At 42.9% G+C, this 23,186-nt stretch overlaps 1 protein-coding gene across 1 annotated transcript in view; it reads left to right on the plus strand.

Annotated features, from left to right (window-relative positions):
• Nucleotides 1-359: 359 nt before the first annotated feature.
• LOC142442225 (uncharacterized) overlaps nucleotides 360-23,186 on the plus strand; it is an 85,403-nt gene continuing 62,576 nt past the window's right edge. The window contains 1 exon segment of the mRNA XM_075543506.1: nucleotides 360-428. Within this exon segment, the coding sequence (XP_075399621.1) occupies nucleotides 360-428 (69 nt within the window).

Consider the following 23,186-nt stretch of genomic DNA (forward strand, 5'->3'; position numbering starts at 1 on the left):
CTGTACTTCTTGTGCTAAATAGTGACCAGCCCCACCACCTGGGATCAAAATTATGCTCAAAGCTGGGGGTTTGCATTAAAAAAGAGTCCACTCTATCTTTGCAGAGCAATTTTACTAATTTCCCAAATATCATTATCAACTTTGGATCCACAACCAATATATATAATATTTATTTTTAGAATAAAGTGGAAATATTTAAGGCCTCAAATTTCTCAAGCTCCATTAAAGGTAAATATCTTCTTTTCACCAGCAATCTAATTGAAGAACGAAATATTTTATGAAGAATGTTCTTTACTAGCCTCTACTGTACCTCAGACCATAACCCTTGACATATTTGGCTAAAGTGAGCAAGCTAAATCATGGTCATATATGCCACTTCAGCCAAGTGTAACCCCAAGTTTGACCTGCTCCAATCCCCTTGCATCCTGGTACTCTTTACAACATACCTATTGTGTGTGAAGAGCCTATGGTTGGGTAGTCCATTTATGCACAATAGTGAGGTAAGTAGAGAAACTTGTTTTAGAGGTGGACAACAAGAGACGGGGGGACACCAATAGGACATCCTAGAGGTACCTTGGACAAGACAGAGATATTCTAAACACGAAAAAAAGCCAAGGGAAACCTTATTTGCTACTCTCTTAAGCTCTTGTGTTTACAGATGCCTGATTTTAAAGCCTTTGGGAAAGACTGTAGCCTACAGTCACAGAATGGCAAGGGGCAGGTAGATGGGTCGTGGCAAGAGCCAAGGTGAGGGAAGAAGCTTAAAAGTGCAAGATGGATCCAGAAAAGAGATGACTGATCAACCATTTTGTCATCTTCACCTAAATTTTGGATTCCAAGCTTTCTAGGTAATGCTGACTGATGGCAAACAACACACACTGTAGTAGTGGGCTTATTGGCTTAGGTTCAAGGATGTTCCATCCATAGTCTCAGGTGTGAGTGACGATTTGTCCGTCAAGAGGGGTGTAAATCATTTATCACTCGACACTGAGGGGTCAGCTGCAAGGCCAGAGGATCCAGCCAGAGCAAGTGATCTATGAGAATTGAGTGGGTTTCAGGATGTTCAGAAAGTTTACAATCAACTGAATAACAATTCAATTCCATGAGAAATTTCATGGCTAACTGTAAGACAGATTAAAGTTGAAGATTCTGGCAGCTAGACAGCAGAGTATTGACACAATATGAATAGACACTTTATTCTTTTTGTCTAAGTTCACGTTATTGGGTGAAACATAACAATGATTATCAGAGTAACCTTACTAATATTTTCTATGAGACCAGTAATAACCTGTTAACAAGGTCAGATAATGATATTTCAAGAAAAATGTAGAGCAATATTGATAATGGATCTACATGAAAACGTTTTTGAAAACATTGGGAATAGTCAGAAAACACATTAAAATAATTGCATACGATAATTAATTAGAATCTATCCTAGAGTTGATTTAAAGTAAGAAAATGAGCACTGTAACATACCAATTGAGGGGCGATGCTGGGAGTGTGTAGGGTGAGTGGGTTGGAAAGGGGGAACTGATTACAAGGATCCACATGTGACCTCCTCCCTGAGAGAGGGACGGGAGAGAAGGGGGGGAAGGGAGACTCCAGATAGGACAAGATATGACAAAATAACTATGTATAAATTACCAAGGCACATGAGGGAGGGCGGAGCGGGGAGGGAGGGGGAAAAAAAAGAGGGCCTGATGCAAAGGGCTTAAGTGGAGAGCAAATGCTTTGAGAATGATTGGGGCAGGGAATGTATGGATGTCCTTTATACAAATGATGTATGTATATGTATGGATTGTGATAAGAGTTGTATGAGCCCCTAATAAAACGTTTAAAAAAAGAAACATACCAATTAATGTAAAAAGAATTAATAATCTAAATAGATACATAAAACATACTAAACAAAGTCAAAGACTTTTCATGCTAAGGAAAAATACCTCTACAAATCTAACATAAAACAGATATAGTTCAATATGTTAATATGCTAATATACATTCCTAAAAAGCAAAAGTCAAAATGTCATAATTGAAAACACTTCACCCCACATCAGAAAAAGGTCAACCATAAATGTCCACTGTTACCAGTGATATTAAAAATTGACTGTATGTTCTAACTAGAGCTACCAGGTTAACATTTTTTAAGGAAGAAGAGGCTTCCAAAAAGAAATAAAATTCCTTTAATCATAATTTTATTATCATATCCATAAAATATTCACGATATGCCATGAATAGCTAATAAATGTTAAAATGTTGTAGGCTACATTTAAACACGCTGAAATAACTCTTGGTACCTAACTCCCTAACTATTAATTGCTAATCAGGAGGGGAAGGGGAAGGTGGGGGGAGAAAGAGGGAACCTATCACAATGATCTACGTATAACTCCCTCCCCAGGGGGATAGACAACAGAAAAGTGGGTGAAGGAAGACATCGGGCAGTGTAAGAGATGAACAAATAATACTTTACAAATTATCAAGGGCTCATGAGGAGGGGGGAATAAAAATGAGAAGCTGACAGCAAGGGCTCAAGTAGAAGGAAAATGCTTTGAGAATGATGATGCCAACACATGTACTAATGTGCTTGACGCCATGGATGGATGTGTGGATTATGAGACTTTTACAAGGCCCAATAAAATGATTTAATAAAAAAAGAAAATACAGCATGATCAAAATTATAGCATTTATCTCACAGAAAAGGAAGTGCAAACTTATTCAGATTAAACCCTGAAACAGGGAATTTTTTCACACCCATTCTGTGATGAAAGTCATGAATTTAGAGTCCTGTAGTTTTCTGTAGTGCTGAAGGTCCTCATATACTGATGAATTAATAAACTAAACCAAGGCATTCGTGTGCACATATAATATTAGAGTGACCATATAGACACACATATATGTATGTGATACACATATATTAAGCTGGACAGCAGAAAGGATTGATGCTCAGCCAAACACTGAAGTTTGGGGACTTGAACACACTGAGCCATGGATGCTCTAGGTAGCATTGGACCCATGGGCTTCAGTTGGACTGGGCTGGGATGTTCTCTTGATGAAAAGCTCTCTCTTATGCATATGTCAGTGTCTATAGTTTTATTTTTCTAGAGAACCCAGCCTAAGGCAGATTCCCATAACATTAGTGTCATATGAGGCCGAAAAGGTGTACCTTGACATGCTGCTCTTGGAGAAAAACACATCACAAGGAAAGTGTGAAAAGATAATCAACAATTTGCTGACACTGAGCCAGTCCTATGTTCCTCTAGGTCTGTGGAATTTTGGTGGGTGAAAATCTATTTACAACAAAAGTATCAGAGGGGCCAGCCCCAATCCCAACTAAGAGGACAGCTGCCCCTCCCCACAGAAGAATTTACTTCAGAGGACAACACTGAAGCTACAGCTCAGGGAAAGGGACATGCCTGATCAGAGCACACGGGAGAAAATGAAGGGGGAGGAAGAGAGAGTGGAGCACACATCCTGGCCCACCCAGCTTTGAGGACAAAATGCCTGCTCTGAGCAGCCAATGCAAAAAGAGGGACTGTGGCTGCCCTATGAGTCATGACATCCCCCACTGACCTACAGCCCTATAGGGGACAACACTGGAGACACAGTGTGGGAATTGCATCTGATCTGACCCCACCACACCCAGGCAAAACACTAAGGGCGTCATGCAACAGAACAGCAAGGGGAGCAGAGCAAGGAAGTCCCAAGAGAGTACCAAAATTAGACTTAGGGGCCAGGGTGTGGCACGCCATCAGACTCCACAGGAAAACACTCCTAAAGGTCAACACACAAACCTCTAACTTTTTACAGGCTCTTCTCTTTTTTCCCATTGATTTTTTGTTGCTGTTGTTTTGTTTTCTTTTGTCATTTTGTTTTGCTGTTTGTGTGTGTGTGTGTGCATATTATATCTGCAGTTCTAACTAGATAATATAGGTCGGATAAACAATCTGGAGGAGAAAGCAACAGGACCCATGGTTGGGGAGGGGTGCATGACATGGGAGAAGGGGAGGTGGGGGAAAGAAAGTGGTGTTAACCAACCTGGGGAAAAGGGAATAATCAATAAGTGATCCAAAATTGTGGGAAACATAAAGGTTTCTCCCAAGTCATCTCCCCCAAATATATGTTAGACTTAGGACACTGCTCACAATTAATGGTAAATGATTGTCAAGTTATACCCCTGAAGGCAGTCAGCTGCCAGAGGACTGTCTAGTCCCACCACAAATAGGGCCCACTCCCTGCCATTAAGGACAATGAGATACTTCCCTCTAAAGGCTTCAATTTGGACCCTGCAAGATGGGTTTACAGTACACCTTACTGATAATGATTTCTATAGTGAGCCAGAGAACAGGTCAAACCTGCTCAGTGACATCCAAAGTTAGGCTGCCATGCTGAATCTCAGGTCCGCCCATCTTGTCACATGCATACCCTTACTCCCTCCTCTTCCAACAGCATATGAACCCCTACATCACCCCACTCCCATTACTATATTGCCTATAGCACAACACTTTCCTGTGATGGATTTCTTCACCTGTAATTAGGGGGCTTGCACATCCCCAGATGATATAAAAGCCTTGGTTAGCAATAAATATTTCTCTCCCCATGTGGACCACCAAGTAAGGCTGAGGTGAGCATGCTACTATGAAATGTGTCTAACTCCATTATTTCAATCCCTCTTCTATCTCTCATGCTCCCTATGACTTTACTATAATCTTTACTTATTATCACTGCACAATTGCACCAACTGACCTGCTGTGATGTGTTAGGGGCTGGCCTTTCCCCTGATACAAAATAAGTGGCAAGGAGAGTGTAAGATGCCTGGTAGGGATTGATCAAGGCAATGTAACTGAGAAGAATTACTGAAACCCTGAAATTACTGAACTAAAGACTGAGCATGATAGTGGGACAAGAGGAAAGTAAAAGGAAATAGAGGAAAGAACTAGGAGACAAAGGGCATTTACAGAAGTCTAAATACAAACATGTGCATATGTAAATATATTTATATGAGAGTGAGGAAATAGATCTACGTGCATATATTAATAGGTTTAGTATTAAGGGATCAGATGGACATTGGGCCTCCACTCAAGTGCTCCCTCAATGCAAGAACACTTTGTTCTGTTACCTGGCATTCCATGATGCTCACCTTCCTAAGAGGATAGCTGAAGACAATTGTGTGCAAAGCAAATGTGAAGAAAATTGATGGTGCCCAGCTACCAAAAGATATAACATATGGGATCTTAAAGGCTTGAAGGTAAACAAGTGGCCATCTAGCTTAGAATCAAGAAAGCCCACATGGAAGAAGCACACAACCTATGGATTACAAGGTGTCGATGGGATCAATATCGGGCATATTGTAAATGAAGTGGAGTGAAGATTGGGGATCCAAAACCCGTCTGTCAGCAACTGGACAGCCCCTTACAGAAGGATCATAGGGAAGAGACGAGGCAATCAGGGTACAGTGTAGAAACAATGAAAATACAACTTTCCTCTAGTTCCTAAATGCTCCTCCTCCCCTCCACTATCATGATCACAATTCTGTCTTACAAATCCAGCGAGACCAGAGGATGTACACTGGTACAGAAGATGCCTTCAGGACCAGTGGTGAGAGTCGTGATATCTTGATGGTGAAAGAAAGGTGGGGCAGAAAGGGGAAACCGATTACAAGGATCTACATAAAACCCCCTCCCAGGGGGATGGACAACAGAAAAGTGGGTGAAGGGAGACATCAGATAGTGTAAAGATGAAAAAATAATAATTTATAAATTATAAAGGGTTCATGAAGGAGGGGCAGTGAGGAGGGAGGGGGGAAATTGAGGAGCTGATACCAAGGGCTCAAGTAGAAAGCAAATGTTTTGAGAATGATGAGGTAACACATGTAGAAATGTGCTTGACACACAATGGATAAAGAGATAATAAATAGATAAAGCTATCATGTAAACCTTGTAAAAACACAGAGCTCTTACAAGGCACAACACACACATAGCCTCTCTGCACAAAAGGTCAACACTCACATTTGTAACACGTAAGGAAATTTAGTAGACATACAGTCACACTTGATATAAGAAATCAGTATAACACTAAGAGCCTTATATTCATGGGGGAAACATGACATGCATGCCCCTGAGAGGAAAGTACTACACTTGTTTATGTAACAGAGTATTCCCATTACTCAGCCCACATACTGCAGTAGCATCAATGAGTATGAAATACACACAAATATATATACACACACACACACCATTTTTTTTAAAATGAAAATAATCATACCTACTGAGGCCAGGTTTCTAAAAGTTTCCATCATCCCATGTCTCTATACTTTCCTCTCAGAAAGGTTCAGCAATGCCCATTCTTCCTTGGAGAAATTCAGAGCCGCCTCCTCAACAGCCAGTGTCCTAAAACATCCCATAGATTCTGGTTCGGCAAGGTATCATGCATTCCATTATGTGAAAGGATGAAGATGACAGTCCTGGGAAACAGACCTCACATGGGCAGACACAGGGGTCTTGTTCTAAGGATTTCCATCAGGGTTTAGCTAACCCACTTCACCCACTGGATTAGCAGTTTTGAACTTGTAGGTTGCAACCACCATGGGGGTTGAATGACCCTCTCACAGGGGTCTCCCGTTCATAACAGTAGCAAAATTACAGTAATGAAAATAATTTCATGGTAGGGGGGGGTGACCACACATGAGAAACTGTATTAAAGGGTGGCAGCATTAGGAAGGTTGAGAACCACTGCACTAGACACACTTCCTCACTAATTACATGTTTTCCCAAGGACTGCATGCTTCTAGCATAATGAGTTTATCTCTGTACAATTTGTCTTTGACCAACTGCAGTCATATTTCTATCTAGCTGTTTCAGAAATAGAGAACAGTCAGAACAAATAAATCAGATGAATGATCAAAAATAAAAGCCTTGATTCCACATTCATATCCTCTCTTCCATTGGAGGGAGGATAGAAATTCACCACCTTGGTGAACAAGCAGCCAACTAGCTCAGAAGCAATAAAGCCCACATGGAAGAAGCACACCAGCCAGTGCCATCACGAGGTGCCAAAGGGACCAGGTATAAGGCATCCTGCAAAAAAAGAATATATATTTATATATGTGTGTGTGTGTGTGTGTGTGTGTGTGTGTGTATGCCATAGTGAATGAAGGGAGAAGTGCAGAGCGGAGACCCGAGGCCCAAGTGTCGACCACTGGAGATTGCCTCATAGAGGGGTTTAGGAGAGGAGATGGGTCAGTCAGGGTGCAATGTAGTACCGATGAAGAACACAGCTTTCCCCCAGATCCCGGATGCTTCCTCCCCCCAACTACCATGATCCGAATTCTACCTTGCAGGACTGGATAGAGCAGAGGTTGTACACTGGTGTATATGGGAGATGGAGGCACAGGGAATCCAGGGTGGACGATACCTTCAGGACCAAGGGGTGAGGGGTGATACTGGGAGAGTGGAGGGTGAGTGGGTTGGAGAGGGAAACTGATTACAAGGATCCATATGTGACCTCCTCCCTGGGAAATGGACGGCAGAGAAGGGGGGAAAGGGAGACTCCGGATAGGGCAAGATATGACAAAATAACAATCTGTGGATTATCAAGGGCTCATGAGGGAGGGGAGAGAAGGGAGGGAGAGGAAAAAATAGAGGACCTGATGCAGAGGGCTTATGTGGAGAGCAAATGCTTTGAGAGTGATTAGGGCAAAGAATGTATGGATGAGCTTTATATAATTGATGTATGTATATGTGTGGACTGTAATAAGAGTTGTATGAGCCCCTAATAAAATGTAAAAAAAAAAAAAGAATTAGGGCAAAGAATGTCCAGATGTGCTTTATATAATTGATGTATGTATAAGTATGGATTGTGACAAGAGTTGTATGAGCCCCTAATAAAATATTTTTTAAAAAAAGCAATTCACCACCTTGCACAGGACCAACCAGAATATTTATCAGAACGTGAAACACAAGGTGAAAGCAAGATAACAACTAGGAAACACTGCAGAATTTGTTTTTTTCCCTTTAGCCCCTCCTTAACCATTGGAGAACTGCAGGTGTGAACTAGCAAAGTAGCAACCCAAAGCCCTAGAGTCATGGTATCCCCTTGGAGAATTCTACATGATGATCAAGAGGTGACATATTACCTGGTGATAGAGATGATTGTTTGGGGAATTATGAAGTTTTCTGTAGTGTGTCTATGTTACTCGCCTACTTTCCAGTCACTCTGCAGTTGCACTCTTGTGTATTTTGTACTTTCAAGGAGATAGGACAAGCTATTGAAAAGGGGAAACTGGGCAAGAGTGAAAGGTAACAATAGAATATAGATACCCTCTGTACATTGGTGCAGATAGGAACTGGAAACAGGGAATCCAAGGTGGATGATCCATTCAGGTCCAGTGGTGAGAGTGGCGATACCAGGAGGATGGAGGGAGGGTGGGGTAGAAAGAGCAAACTGATTACAAGGATCTACATATAACCTCCTCCCTGGGGGGTTGACAACAGAAAAGTGGATGAAGGGACATTTTGGACAGTATAAGATATGATAAAATAATAATTTATAAATTCTCAAGGGTTCATGAGGGAGGGGGTAGTGAGAAGGGAGAGGGAAAAATGAGGAGCTGATGTCAGGGGCTTAAGTGGAGTGCAAATGCTTTGAGATTTATGAGGGCAATGAATGTACAAATGTGCTTTACACAATTGATGTATGTATAAATTGTGATAAGAGTTGTAATGAACCCCTAATAAAAGAATTTTTAAAAAGAAGACTATATGTAGATATCTTGAAAATTTTCCCACTCTGAGACAAAGTTACTGTCACGTAATTCTTATGGACTGCTCCCCTAAAAGAATACTGGATACTTACATAAATATACACTAAGCTCGTAGGATATATTGAAAAAAGAGCACAATATGTTCAGTATCATAATAGCATGTCCTGTTTGCTGATTGGGAAGATGTAGTTAGATTCCAATTTTCTTATAATTTGAATGAACTTCAGTGCATTTGACTGTTAAACTGTGTTAGGATCCTAGTACTTTTACACCGGGTTTTGAGATTTTTTCACATTTTAGATTTTTAAAGATTTTTTCACATTTGCAGCTCATGGAAGGTCGACTAGCTGAACATGATGACCACTAGCATTCTCTCAGCTGTGGGACTGGCCTCCATGACTTGTCATCCTTTTGTTCCCACATTTTTTGAGGAGACACCAGTACCTGGAGAAGGACATGGTGCTTGGTAAGGGAGAGAGAAGCAAAGAAGAGAAAGGCCTTCGCCAACATGGATCGACACAGGGGCTGTCACAATGGCTCCATCGTGGGAACATGTGAGGATGGTGCAGGACAGGGCAGTGTGTCGCGCTGTTACATAGAGGGCTTTAGGGGCTGGAATGGACACGAAGCCCCCTAACAACAACATAGAAAAGGTTGCACTTTATGCTAAGATTTCACAGCATGGCCAACTAGCTATGACATAAAGTCACATGAGCTGTCACAGTCACTCCAAAATTCTGCTACAACAATGTAAGCTTATGTCGATCCAATAAGCCTTTCAAAATCTCATCCACAGCAGTGCATCGGGTGCCATGTTTTAAAGCCTTCCCATTCCTTCATGATGAACCAAATGGACTGCTGTCAAGTACATTTTAACTCATTTTGACCATAAAACAGGGAGTGGAACTGCTCGCTAGTGTCTCCAAGTCTGTAAATCTTCACGGGCCCAAGCAGCCTCCTTGTCCTCCCTTGATGGGCCTGGAATGCTGGAGCCACAGAAGGTCTGGCCAGTGGCCCATCGATTAAACCAGTGAACCACTAGGGCCCCTTTCACACAACATGTTCATGATCAAACACTGCATTTATCCGGCAACCACGATTCTGAGGCAATTTCCAAAAAGATTTGGCCACATAGGCTCATTTAGTCCTTTTGTCACTTTTAAGCAGATGTTGCTCCCAATGGGATAGAGCTGAAGTCACCAACGTTAATCACAATTTCAGTATTGCTCAAATGGCAACTTGTTGAACCGGGTCAGCATGTAGGTCCATGTGTGTACAACTAAATGCCTGGCAATTACATTTCTGTTCATATGCCGAGAGTTTGTTATTCTGTCAGTCATCAGTTACAGGGATGATCTAGATCTTCTGTGTAGTACAAAGAGGAGATGAAGAAAACAATCTATTCAATTCAGATATCTGGAACTCATTGTTCTGGAAAAGCCAGGCCCCTCAGACAATACTGCTTACCTCAGGGCCATATAACTGGCTCTTGCATATAAGAGATTTTTAGATTGATTGAGCAAATAAAAAACCATTGAGCAAATCAGAACAAAACCAGACCAATGTGTTCTGAGAGGGCACACCATTCCAAAACCAACAGTTCAACCCTGGACACATGAGGTGGCTATGAGTTGAAAATGACTCCACAGCAACTAACAAGAACAAAAGCACAAGGTCAAATGATAATAACTCGTATGAGAAATGCAACAGAGGTGGAGCCTAAGCATTAACACATACATATTTACATTTCGTGAGCTAGTGTAGGAGAAATAAAATGATCACTTTAGGAAACACTAGCCAGAGAACCCTGGCATGATAAGGAAATTCTAACAACATGGGAAGGTTCTGTGATGAGTTTGCAAATGCTCAGTTCGATTTCAGTTTCTCAAACATACAGGCAAAGGAGTCAAAGAGCACCCAAGACTTCATGGGCCGGAGAGGGAAGCTCCATGGTCAGCCACCAAATGAAAAGCTCATTAGCAATAAGCATTCATGGAACTTCCCACACTGGAAAAATAAGTGGAGCATGAAGAAGCACCAGCAAGAAAGTAAAACAAAAGAGGCAATATTTAAAAGAAATGCAAATGAGGATGTTCATGTTTATGACCAATATGTGAAGAGCCCAAAGTCACGGTTCCAGTCTCAGAGAAAAAAGCTGACCATGTTGAAGTCAGAGTACAGAGGTCACAGGGCATGGTTTTCTTTCTGATGTACATTAAAAAAAAAATTACAGTCATTGAGTCAATTCTGACTCAAAGCATCCCCAGAGAGCAGAGTAGAACAGGACCTGTGCGCTTCTGAAACTGCAACTCTTTAAGGGAGTAGAAAGCCTCATCTACTGTAAACCAGTGAGTGGTTTTGAATGGCTGAACATGTGGGTACCAACCCAACGCATAGCACACTACATCACCATGGGTGCACAGTGTTGTATTATATTGGAGAAAACTAGATGGTAACGAACAACAAGAAAAGCATCCTTTTAAATGCCTCTAATTAATTACGCTAGTTAGGACCCAGAGCAAACATCTGTCCTCAATACAGAGGGGAGGTGAACATAGGTACTCTCTCAGTTGATTTCCACTGTGAAAACATTCTGTGTACCTGCCTATGGGGCCCTTTTGTTTACAAGTGGTTTTCCTTATCTGCCCTTAGTAGTCTAATCAATTGCATTCATTGAAAACAGTGATTTGAAGGATGTGATGGGATTAACTAATGGGTAGTCCAAAAGAGTTTGTTCCTAGAGGAGAAAATACCAGACCACAGGGTATTAGGAAGGAATGTACTTGCTATGTTTTAAGGATAGTCAAACCCCAGGTTGAACAAATAAATTTTAATAAGGATGAAGGAGGTCAGAGAGGTGTGTCATTGAGACTTCAATGAAGAAATACAAAAAGATTGAAATCAATAAAAAAGTAGCATGTTCCAAAATTTCATACCATTGTGTGTTCAACTTCCCAATAAGATCACTAAAGACAAATGGGGGATGAACAACAGAAGAGTGGGTCAAGGGAGACATCGGACAGAGTGGATGGATGTATGGATTGTGATAAGAGTTGTCTGAGCCCAAAGTAAATGATTAAAAAAAAATAGCATGTTCCAAAAAAACTCTCCTCCACTAATATATCATTCCCAAAACTGTCACCAAAAATATTTTATTTTTTGCACTTCACAAGAGTCCACAAAAAATGTGAATCAAACTGCATTTAGCCTCAAATAACTAATAATTGGTCAAGAACAAGGGCTGGCATTGTTCACACATAAATCCCTGCCACCACATCTGGTCCAACTCACAGCAGAGCTATCACACACAGCAGAACTCCCCGTAGGACTCCCACGCCTGCACATCTTTACTGGAGCAGGCAGACTCATCTTCTCTGCACATTTCTGGTGAGTGTGCACAGCTGCCCTTGCAGTCGAAGCCCAATATTTAACCCACTGGACAAAAGGGCTCCTTTGTTCACGTGTCCCACATACAACAAAGTATCATTACAGGAACTCATGAAAGACCTACAGAAAAAGAAAAGCAGCCCAGAAAGGCCCACCAATTTGTAAGGGAAGCTAATTCCTGACATATCAGGCTACACAGGGCTCTGCCTGCAAGCACTCACACTTCAAGATGCGGGTCCTTAAATGGAGTCCCTGAGTGGTGAGAGCAACTGAGTGCTCAGCTACCAAACAGAAGATTAGAAACTGAAGGCAAGGTAGCAGTACCTTAGAAAAAACCAACCAACTTCTGAAGTTAGCATTGAAAATCTTACCGAGTATAGCTTTACTCTGAAACCACATACGGTCACCATATGGAACCCAATGGTAGGCAAAATGACTGATATTTATCAAGTATTACCTAATTGAGATACAAGGAGCTCATTGGTAGCTAATCCTTCTTGCCATGAATGCACAAGGGGCTTTCAAAAAGGTCATGGGAAAATGGAATAAAGATAATGGAATTTTTCCATGCACCTTTGGAAGCCACTGCATATCTTTTCCTAATAAATTATGCTAAACAGTGCAATATTATGCTAAATAGAATAATGTAATAAATCTTTTTTAATTCCTCAAATATTGTACATCTTAAAAATCTTTAGGATCCCTGTTCATCTTCCATAATTCAGAAAGAATATTAAGCTATTTACATATAACATCGCTCATAAATATTTACTAAAGCTGATATTAATTTTAGTCTCTAGCTGTGGTAAAGAGACCAGTTAGGTTACCGTGTATCTATACGATTCACATAAAAATTTGATAGCTGAAAATTTACAGAATGACTTTATTTTTCTGTGTTCTGCAAATTTTAAAAATTCAACTGTGTGGTTTCTCATGTTATAGTTAGAAACTCAACCTCATTGTATAGTTTTGAATTTTCCTTCTTTGAAAGATTGCCAGGTTACATAGGTTCTGACATGTGTGTACATGCATGCGTGTATGTCTTGCTTAGTTTTTGATGTCCCTGAGCATGATATGGTTAACATGGATAGGTGTTCATGGAAAGGCTGGAAGTTTGTGTCTACTCAGTCTCCAGGGAAGAAAGCCTGGGTGATGCACTTGAGAAACCAGTCACAGAAACCCCTCTGCAACATCCCTGTGCTCTGACTCACATGGAGTAGTCTCCAGGAGTTGGTGTGGGTTTGATGGCATATGCTTGATTTGGTTCATTCCTTGGCGGGGGGGGGGGGGGGGGGGGTTTGGGGGGGGGCGGGAATGAATTCTGGCTTCATTTGCTACCCCGCAGGCTGGCAGTTCAACCCCACCAGGACATCTGCAAAAGGAAAATGAGGCTGGTTGCTTCTGTATAGATTTTGATATGAGATATCTATGGAGGAACACTATGAGTCAGAATTGACTGTGTGGCAATGAGTTTGTTTTGGGGACTAGGGACAATCAATGCTTCTAGGTGGCACAAACAGCTTGCACTAGACAGTTCCCCTGAGGCTTGATGGGGTAAACAGCCCGTATTACTGTGGAAGAACAGATCTGCTTCCACAAACATGATGCTCCAGAAACACTATGGAACTGTTCTGCTCTATAACACATGACATAGCCATGAGATGGAACTAACTCCATGACACCTAACCAAAGGGAAAATTGAACATGATGAGTGTATATCATGTCTATGTATGCACATGGATATTGTGTTGAAAATGTGATGAAATCAGAAACAAACATAATTCCCATTAAGAATCACCATGTCTATAATGAACAACATGTCAGCGTGGCCTTTCCAAATTAGTCCGTGAAGAAGCCCCACTGCTCCAGTGGTTAAAGGACTGGCAGCTCCATGAAATGAAAGCAGTTGTGATCCATGAGGCGGCCATCTGGTAACAGACGATTATAGCCTAGAAACCCCAAGGAGGAGTGTAAGGTACTGTGGCATCACTCACAGAATCCACTGTAGCGCAGTAGACAAAACAAGCCTTTGATCAAGAACACGTGGATAAAAGGCTAGAACATTCAAGCATTACCATGCAGTGGGGCACAGAGAAAATGGTATCTTATTTCAAATAATATGTTACCTTACTATATTTAAGAGTTATATATCTGGAGGTTGCCTTGTATTAGAAATAATCATGACACAAGTTTTCAAAGGAGGAGCTATTAGTAGGACTCAGTTCTTGAACAGCAAATGCAAAAAAATTGAAGAAAGAGTTAACATATGAAAAAAGTAAATCAAAAGGATAAAAAGAATTACACACTTAGAATTCGGTTCCAAGAAAATGTTATATCCAGGTCTGAAGATTAATCAGGGCCACACGGAAAAGGATCAAATGCAAAGCTTCACTGGAGCTGGCCGCCAGGACACAGTTGGCACTCAATCCATCGGGCCCCAAGTGTACTACTCGAACTCTGGTTTATACAGCAAGAAACCACGAACGGGTGGGAATACTTTTCTCCTCTGATCACAACAGTACTCGCTGACTAAGGGGGATGGAGCAGCTAGGGAACTTCCTGCTGGTATCCAACATGGGCATGGGCAGCAGCCCACTAACATTTTGAATCTGGTGGTTCTGGGGACCAATGCAGAAATAGCAAGCATAAACAATGGAAATAAAGAGAGTCCAGTGTCAGCAGGTTAGCAAATGAGACTTAGGGTCGTTCAGTCACAGTATACAACCATTAGGATGTGGATGTATGTCCACCATTAATGATTTCAAAATAAATCATGTGCGGAGAGGGGGTTGGGGAGGATGGGGACCAACTCAATTAAGCATTAGCTGGAAAATACAGAAGCTAAATTCAGCTGGTTAATTAATAAACATCAGGATAATTCAAAACGCTTTCTGTATACAGTAGGATAAATGATAGATTTCAATTCTATGTGACTGTGAAAATAAAATAACTGAAATTGCCAAAAAGTGCTGACCTTGACCGCATGTGCCACTAACTTACATCAATTCTGACTCACAGTGACCCTCAGAACAGAGTAGAAGTGCCCTGTGGATTTTCAAAACTGAAACACTACAGGGGAAGACCTATTATTTCTCCAGATTAATACATAAAATGACTTGAAAATAAGTAAGTAAAATAATTGCTGGGTCCTGCAAATCAAAAGGATGTAAAAGGAAGCCAAAATTTCCTATTAAAAATATGAGTGGATATTAAATCTGGGCCCGCAAGCTCTAAAAGCCAAGAAGGATCATAAGAGGGCGGCGGCAGGGGGGGAAGAGCGCAGTTTAAAGAGAGATGAGCCATCAATGCAACCAATCTCTGAGGTGAGGCTTATTAGGGGAAACATCCCCCTCTGGGACTCTTCACACTCCAAGTGGAAAAGTCCAGCATCCGCAGACACAAATCTCAGGAGCTGTATTAGAGATTAAAGTCTTAGCACTCCGGTGAGTAAAGCGCTATAGGATAGATGGCTGTAGATTAAGCCTCCATTGAATTCTTTCTGATCATCAAGCAAGGAAATAGATTAAATTGGCCCAGAGGCAGCAGAACTTGGAAAGTGGACACCATCCACCTATCTCCAGGCAATGCAGGGGGTCCTATAGTCTGGAGCCATGCCTTAGCAGTTGAGCCCTGACTGCCTGGGTCAGAAGGACTTGGAACAATCTTGTAAAATGCTCTATCTGGCAATGAAGGTGGCTCAGTTACGGTTCTGTCCCTGCTTCTGTAGTCCCATTGATAACAATGCTGTATTGATGCTCCTCCAATGAGAAACGTGTGACCGTTTCCTCTGTTGCAATCTTATTTCATTAGATTCCCGACTTGACTGTTTCCCTGAACTGCACTATGATCTCCTGCGTCTTTGGATTCTCTTCATCTCTTTTAAGACTTAATAAATGTTCTCCGTAAATTATATTTGAGATTGGAGTTCCTTTTGCTCTAAATCAGAGCACAAACTAGCTTTTGATGGGCAGAAATGGTTAAGAACATGCAGTAGAGTGAAAAGGAGACCCCGTTTTAAATATAGTTTAAAGAGAACATCTATTAAATCTTATGAGGCAAAGACAGCACAAGGACACAAACACATCACCTGAATGAAGGAAGCCACCAACAGGAGGTGGAAATGGCTTCCAAGGTTCACAACTGAGATGTGAGCTAAAGAGGGTGTGGGGGAGGGGCAGGGCAAAGGAAACCCACAAAAGCATGCATCTCAATGGCAGACATTCCATCCTTAGATAGCGGGCTTACAAGATGGGTCCAGGGCCTCCTGACCAATGCAGTCAGGGCAAGGCTGATAGGACATGGCTCCTGCCTAGGAGTCCCCTGGAAGGACTGTCTCCAGTTTGGTGACCTCTATCAAGGACACACACTCAGGCAAACCTCCAAGAGAGACTGCTTCTCCATGGGCTGCCTGCAGAGTTGAAGCTAAGCCACCCTGCAAAGCCTGAGGACCAGATTACCTACTACCTTGGTTCCTGGGCAGAAACCATTCAATGGAGGCTCACTCCATGTGGGGCTCTGCAATCTATGCAAGGACCTAATCTGTGCGGGGATTTGGGGCTGTCACTGCTCTGGTACCCTTTTGCAAAACAAGGTGCTGAGAAGTTAAGCTCTAATACAGACCTCGGTCGGCAGTGGGGTGGCCCGATGACTGCAAGGCTGGCCTCTGCTTTCAGTAAAGGCCACTCTGGGGTCCCCATGCTCTACTGCCCACGACCTGACACGAAGGGACAGGCCCCAGGAAAAAAACTCACCCGCAATCGCGCCTTTCTGGAGGGAGGGGTGAGGATGCAGGAAGAGCTCTGAGCAGGAAAAGCCACCAGAGTATTCCCGCGCCCTAAGGCAGAAGCCTGCAACCAATTCAAGAAGGATTTAACTGGAAATGTCCCCAGGGGGTCGCGGCAACCTGGAATGCTGTCGGACAGGGTGCAGGAAGTGTAACGTCCACGGGAACCCGGACACAGCTGGGGACTCCAGGCCTGCGGGGGATTCCGCGCCCGGGGTCAGCACAGAAACACAGAAACGCACTCACCTGCAGAAACTCGTGGGTCGCCCTCTCGGATCCTTCTCACTCAGAGGAAGTGGGTCAGCAGGAAATTGTATCACCTGGGGAGGTGGTGGGGTGGTGTCTGCGCAAAGGGGCGGGGCCTGGAGATAATGAGGGTGTCTTGGAGGATGGGCCTGCAGGTGAGGTTCTGGGCCTGGAATGGCAAAGAATTCATTCTTAGTAGTTTCTTCTTAGTCTGGAAGCCCTGCTGAAACCTGATCACTTTGGATGGCCCTGCTTGCATTTGAAAAGCGTTTGCATTTGAATCACAACACCACACAAGCCCAGGCACAAAGACCAACTGAAAGAAAAGTGGTGGAAGAAAAAAAAGAAAAGTGGTGGGTAGAAGGCATGCTTCCCAAGTGGGAATTTCCCCAAGAGACACCCCAGCAGCTAGGGCCAGAGACACACAGTTGACAGCATCTGCTGCCATCTGCTCCACCTGACCACGTCTCTCCTGCTTTTCACCTGGACGCCTCTGAAACTCAGACGCTGATTTCAGGCTCTGCACCCTGTGTATGATCAGGTGAGCATCAAGATGGGAATTCCTGAAAATAGCACAGTTGTCCATTTGCCTTCTTCTCCCCTGCTCTCTCCCTCTCCTCACAGCTAAAATTTATTTCCCCCCAATCTGTGGGTTCTGTATTTCTCTTTTTATGAAACCTTTCTATGTGAACAAGTGTCTATTTTGAGCACGTTCCAGTCAACTAATTGTCCTACACAGAATGTGTTTCCTTTAATATATTTTATGTGTTGAGGTCTCTCCTTTCTATTTCTGTTATTGAGGGTTTTTATCAGGAATAGGTGGTAGATGTTGTCAAATGCCTTTTATGCATCTATTAATATGATATGGGTCTTCACCATATCATATTATTTGTCCTATTTATGTGGTCGGTTACATTATTGTATCCCTGGTAATAATCCCACTTAGTGAAGTTGAAATATGAACTCAAAGTCAGAGATAGGCGCTCTCTAACTCAATCGATCCCATTTCCACAAATGTAAAGATAAACTGTTCTCATGTATGATCTAATTACTCTCCTAAACCAATAGAGTTATGTAATCATCAAATATGTTCCTTTATTGTTAAAACACCTGTATAACACATTCTATTGTAGAGTCCATTTTATAATTTTACCCCATATTCTCTATAGTCATAAAATGTTCTTTTAAAGTTTCTCATGCGTTAAAATAATAAATAAGGTTTCTTGTAGAAATCGACATGTATTGAATTTTGTCCTTCACTATTGTTTCATCTTGCAGGTATACATTTTTTTTTTTGCATGATGCCTTATACCTGGTCCCTTTGGCACCTCGTGATCACACAGGCTGGTGTGCTTCTTCCATGTGGGCTTTGTTGCTTCTGGGCAAGATGGCCACTTGTTCACCTTCAAGCCTTTAAGACCCCAGACACTATCTCTTTTGATAGCCTGGCACCATCAGCTTTCTTCGCCACATTTGCTCATGCACCCGTTTGTCTTCGGCGATCATATCATGGAGGTGTGCAGCCAATGATATGATTTTTTTGTTCTTTGATGCCTGATAACTGATCCCTTCAGGACCATGTGATCACACAGCCTGGTGTGTTCTACCATGTGGGCTTTGTTGCTTCTGAGCTAGATGGCCGCTTGTTTATCTTCAAGCCTTTAAGACCCCAGACACTATCTCTTTTGATAGCCGGGCACCATCAGCTTTCTTCACCACATTTGCTTGTTCACCTGCTTTGGCTTCAGCAGTTGTGTCGGGAGGGTGAGCATCACAGAGTTCCAATTTAATTAAAGAAATTATTCATGCATTGAGGGAGTGCTTGAGTAGAGGCCCAAGGTTGGAAAAATATCCTAAGGGAATTTGAGATTTGTTCATGCAACCCTCTGCCTCTCATAATAATTTGTATCTTGTAGATATTGTCTGATAATCATCAGCATGTATTCTCTATTAAGATATATATGTGAAGCTCAGTCCAGTGCCTTGTCCTGTTTTGTTCCTCTTGTGACCCTGGTCACTCAACAAAGCCCAGTGGTCAAAATAGTGAAGCAGAGTGATAGCAAGGAGGATTCTCAGGCTGCCCTGAACAGTGCTGGAGAGAAGCTTGGTGTGATTCACTTCTCAGCCTCGTAGTGGGGGCCTTTCTGTCATTCCCTGTGTGCAAAGTCTGGCAATGCGGCCTGCCTTGAAGTTGATGTGGATGACTCCTAGGACGTCGCTTCTGAGTGCGAAGTCAAATGTATGCCAGCATTTCAGTTGTATAAAGGTGGGTGAATTTTCTGGTGCTAATAAGGAAAAACTTGAAGCTACCATTAATGAGTTAATTATGCTTCCTGAAAATGTAACTAGCCATCAGCTGTGTAAATCTTTTTGTATTTAAAAAAGGAATAATCAATTACCATCTGATTGTAAATGACAATAAAATATTAATTCTACCCTTAAAAAAACCAACATGGTTATATATTTTCAACAAGATTCTGGAATGATTATTACTTTACTGCTTATTTAAAAAAGAAACACTCTAACATTTCAGTACTTATTGTACATACAGTCCCTGTACAAGAGAGGTTGTTGTTAGGTGTCACTAAGTTAGTTCCAAATCATAGTGACCCTATTACCACAGGGAGAAACACTGGCTTGCCTTAAACCGTCCCCATAATTGTTCTTATATTTGAGCCCCTTGTCTCACCTTTATCAATCTAAAAAGTTTCCTCTTGTTTGCTGCCCCTATACTTTGCCAAGCACCATGGTTGAAGTGATGTATCTCTTGTTTTTCCCTCCGGTTTGCAAATACACAAAACTCTAAGGTTTTACTTATATGTAATAAGAAAATGCATTTAATAGAACAATAAAGTCAGAGCTGTTGTGTGAATTCTGACTCATAGAACCATAGAGAGCAGAGTAACAGCTCCTTGGGCTTTTGTTTTTTACATTTTATAGAACATGTTTCATCTTTACCACAGCAAGTAGTGTCCTTATAGACAATAGTCCAAAACTAGACAGGTGATGTAGTGGTTGATTTTCTGTCTCAGACATGTAGAAGCACCATATGGAAGTTAAAATGTACTGGAGTATCCAAGAGCTGAAGAACATATTCAGTTTGTTTTGTATACAACTGTGTCGATATGGTAGAAGTGTATTGTTAATTGTTTTATGTGGCCCTGAGCACAGCTGTGAGATTCTGGTTGTAAGAGAATCACATCTTGACCCACTATCACAGTGACTCAGGCGTCACCTTTTACCATGTGGATACTCAATGTCACAGATAGGTTGGTGCTTTTACCTCAGTGCTGTATGGGGTATGTGACTTTGATCATACATCTGATAATAATCTAGCCGTTTATCAGGATAAGAATCTGGTGGGTTCCCCCCCACCACCACTAAGACCTATATATTGCATTATTTCCAATTCATCTGAATTCATTCCTGTATGGTCAGTGTTATTAAGAACAAACTTTCAAATATGTTGGTGGGAATTTAAGCACCAAGAACTACTGTTTTTGATGTCTGCCACATCCATATTAATTTCTGCCACATCCATATTTTCCTGAATAGCTATACTTAATGAAGTCTAAGTCCTGACTGAATTTTCACTTATGTGTTTCCCAATCACACCCATGACTATGCTTCTCCTATTCTGGGTCACGCTGCGACAGGGCGGAAGTGGCGGTGTCCTAGCTGGAAGTGAGGGTCATAGCTAGGTTCCTACTTGCTGTGCACATTGTGTGGAGCCAGAGAAGCGCCTGCATCCTGAGATCTGTGTAGTCAGTGCGCCCACGTTGCGGTCGCGTTGGTAACCAGTTGGGGTGACCCTGCCGCACACAGCAGCCTGGGCGGGGTGCAAGCACCTTTCTCCCCTCACCCCCCCCCTTGCCCTGTGCTTCACTCCTTGCATGGTGAGATGTGGGAGGCTGTCGGAGAGACTGGTCCCATCCCCCTGTTTGGGGATTAGTTGGGATTCCTTGTGAGAATCCGTTTGATAAAGGGGGATCCCAGACTGGTTTGGGGTGTCAGTGTTCCCGATTAGTCGCTTTTCAGGTCTCTCCTAACCCCCCTACATTGTCTCCATACAGCGGTGCCTCCTCCCCGAGACTCCTGGAACATCTTCAGCTCAAAGGTGAGCCCCGGGTGCCTTTCTTCTCTCGCTACGTATTCCTGAACGTTATTCAGGAAGCGAGTGGCTGCAGCTGGTGCACAGAACGTTAGGGCTTCCTCCTGAGGTTTGCCCAGTGTTATCACCTGTGCAGTGACTTCCCCCGGGAGCAGGGCGGGGGGAGAACCCGGTCTGGAAACACCCTGGCTCCTTGCCAGCCAGTAGGGCGTCTGCGGCGAGTACACCCAGCCTTGAGGGTGTTGAAGTGATATTCCAGCACACCCACCGCGCACTGAGACATGATTGGCATTCCCAGGTTGCTGGGCTAAGTCCTTCCAGGACTGGGGGCCTCAAGGGAGGTGACCCAGTTTGGTTGCTATCAGTCAACAGTCTGGCAGGTGGCAAGTGAAAGGAGAAAGAGATGGGCCCAGCTGTACAAAGATGGGGTTCAGTGAGCAGGAACTCAGCCAAAGTGAAGGCTAGTCTTTCTTTGGGAAAGTGTATAGGTCTCCATAGAAGGGCAAGACCCCCTCAGTAAGGAAGATCTCCCGGTCCCACATCCAGTCTTCAAAAATTGTGCCTGTTGTTTCTTTAATTTTTACCAAACCGTTTGTTTGTGTTTAGCAGTAGAAAGAAGCCGGAGGAAAACGTTCCTCGTGGAGGACAGACAGCTGGAGGGAAGGTTTCTTTAAGAGGAACAGGAGAAAATTGCCCTCAATAATTAATTGCTTTTCATGCAGAGAAAGTAGCCAGTAAAAGACATCCAGGCAGTTGAACTGGATCCACATTTCTGCAAATTTGTTAGTGTGGGGGAGTGTGGGAGCTGCTCCTGCTTATTGCCTTCAGGGAAATTTCCGTTTCTGTTGCCTCTGAAGAAGTTTCTGGTAGCTTGTCCTATGTTTAGATGTATGCAGACTCCATTTTAACTGTGTATTCCCACCTGGAGTCATTTTATCTCTATTTTAATAAAAATTCCCTGAGTGTGTTGCTTGGTTTGGGGGCTTCTTTTTGGTTTTGTTTTGTTTTTGAATAAGCGGTTTTAGAAAAAGTTCCAGCTTTAACAAAGCCATGACCCAGATCCGGGAGGCCATAGAGTTGCTCCAGGAAATCATCCAGGTGCAGCGTGGCTCTGCCAGTGAGAGACTGAGGGGCTGGCCCTGGTGCCCCACACCACTTCCTGAATAGGTGCTCAAATGACAAGAGGCAGCACTCCCCTCCAAACTCACTGCCAGCGATTCTGACCCAGGGACCCTATGGACAGCGTAAAACTGCCTCTGAGGGTTTCCCAGACTGTAACTCTTCAAAGGAGTAGAAAGCTTCATCTTTTTGCAGCCAGTGGTTTCCAGCTGATGGCTCTTTGGTTAGAAGCCCAGCATGCAACCCACCAGACACCAGGACACCTGCTCTCTACTGTAGTCTTAATTCTCCACCTCCCAATCTAGCTGGTCTAGGAAAGCCAAGCCACATGGGACTTCCCCATCCCCAAGCCACATGGGAATCCCTACAGGCCCCTGGCCAGGGGGAAGTTCTGCTCCAGTCCCTGCCTGAGTCTGGAGGGTGATTCATTTGCAGAGACCTGCTCTTGTTCATTCCGTGAAGGTTCACCCTGTACTTTCAAGATGCCAGCTCCTGTGTAGAGACCAAAGCCCTCCAATATGTCTGTGTAGGCTGACAGGTCCCTACAGTGAGAATTCTACAGCTACAGATCAAATTCTAGTCTTCTATTCATTAGCTGATTTCCTTGGGAAAGTCTTTGAGCCTCCTTGGGCCTCTAGTGGTTGGTCTTTAACGTGAGCCTGATGTTTGCATTGAGGGTTAAGTGACTCAGTGCAGGTCTGGCGTGCAGTCTGTGGCTGCTGCTGTGACCTGTGCTGCCGAGAGACCGAGAGGTGTGCACACACATCCTAATGATGCTGGGCTGAG

The sequence above is a fragment of the Tenrec ecaudatus genome, chromosome 3 (assembly GCF_050624435.1).
Source record: "Tenrec ecaudatus isolate mTenEca1 chromosome 3, mTenEca1.hap1, whole genome shotgun sequence".
NCBI classification, from domain to species: domain Eukaryota; kingdom Metazoa; phylum Chordata; class Mammalia; order Afrosoricida; family Tenrecidae; genus Tenrec; species Tenrec ecaudatus.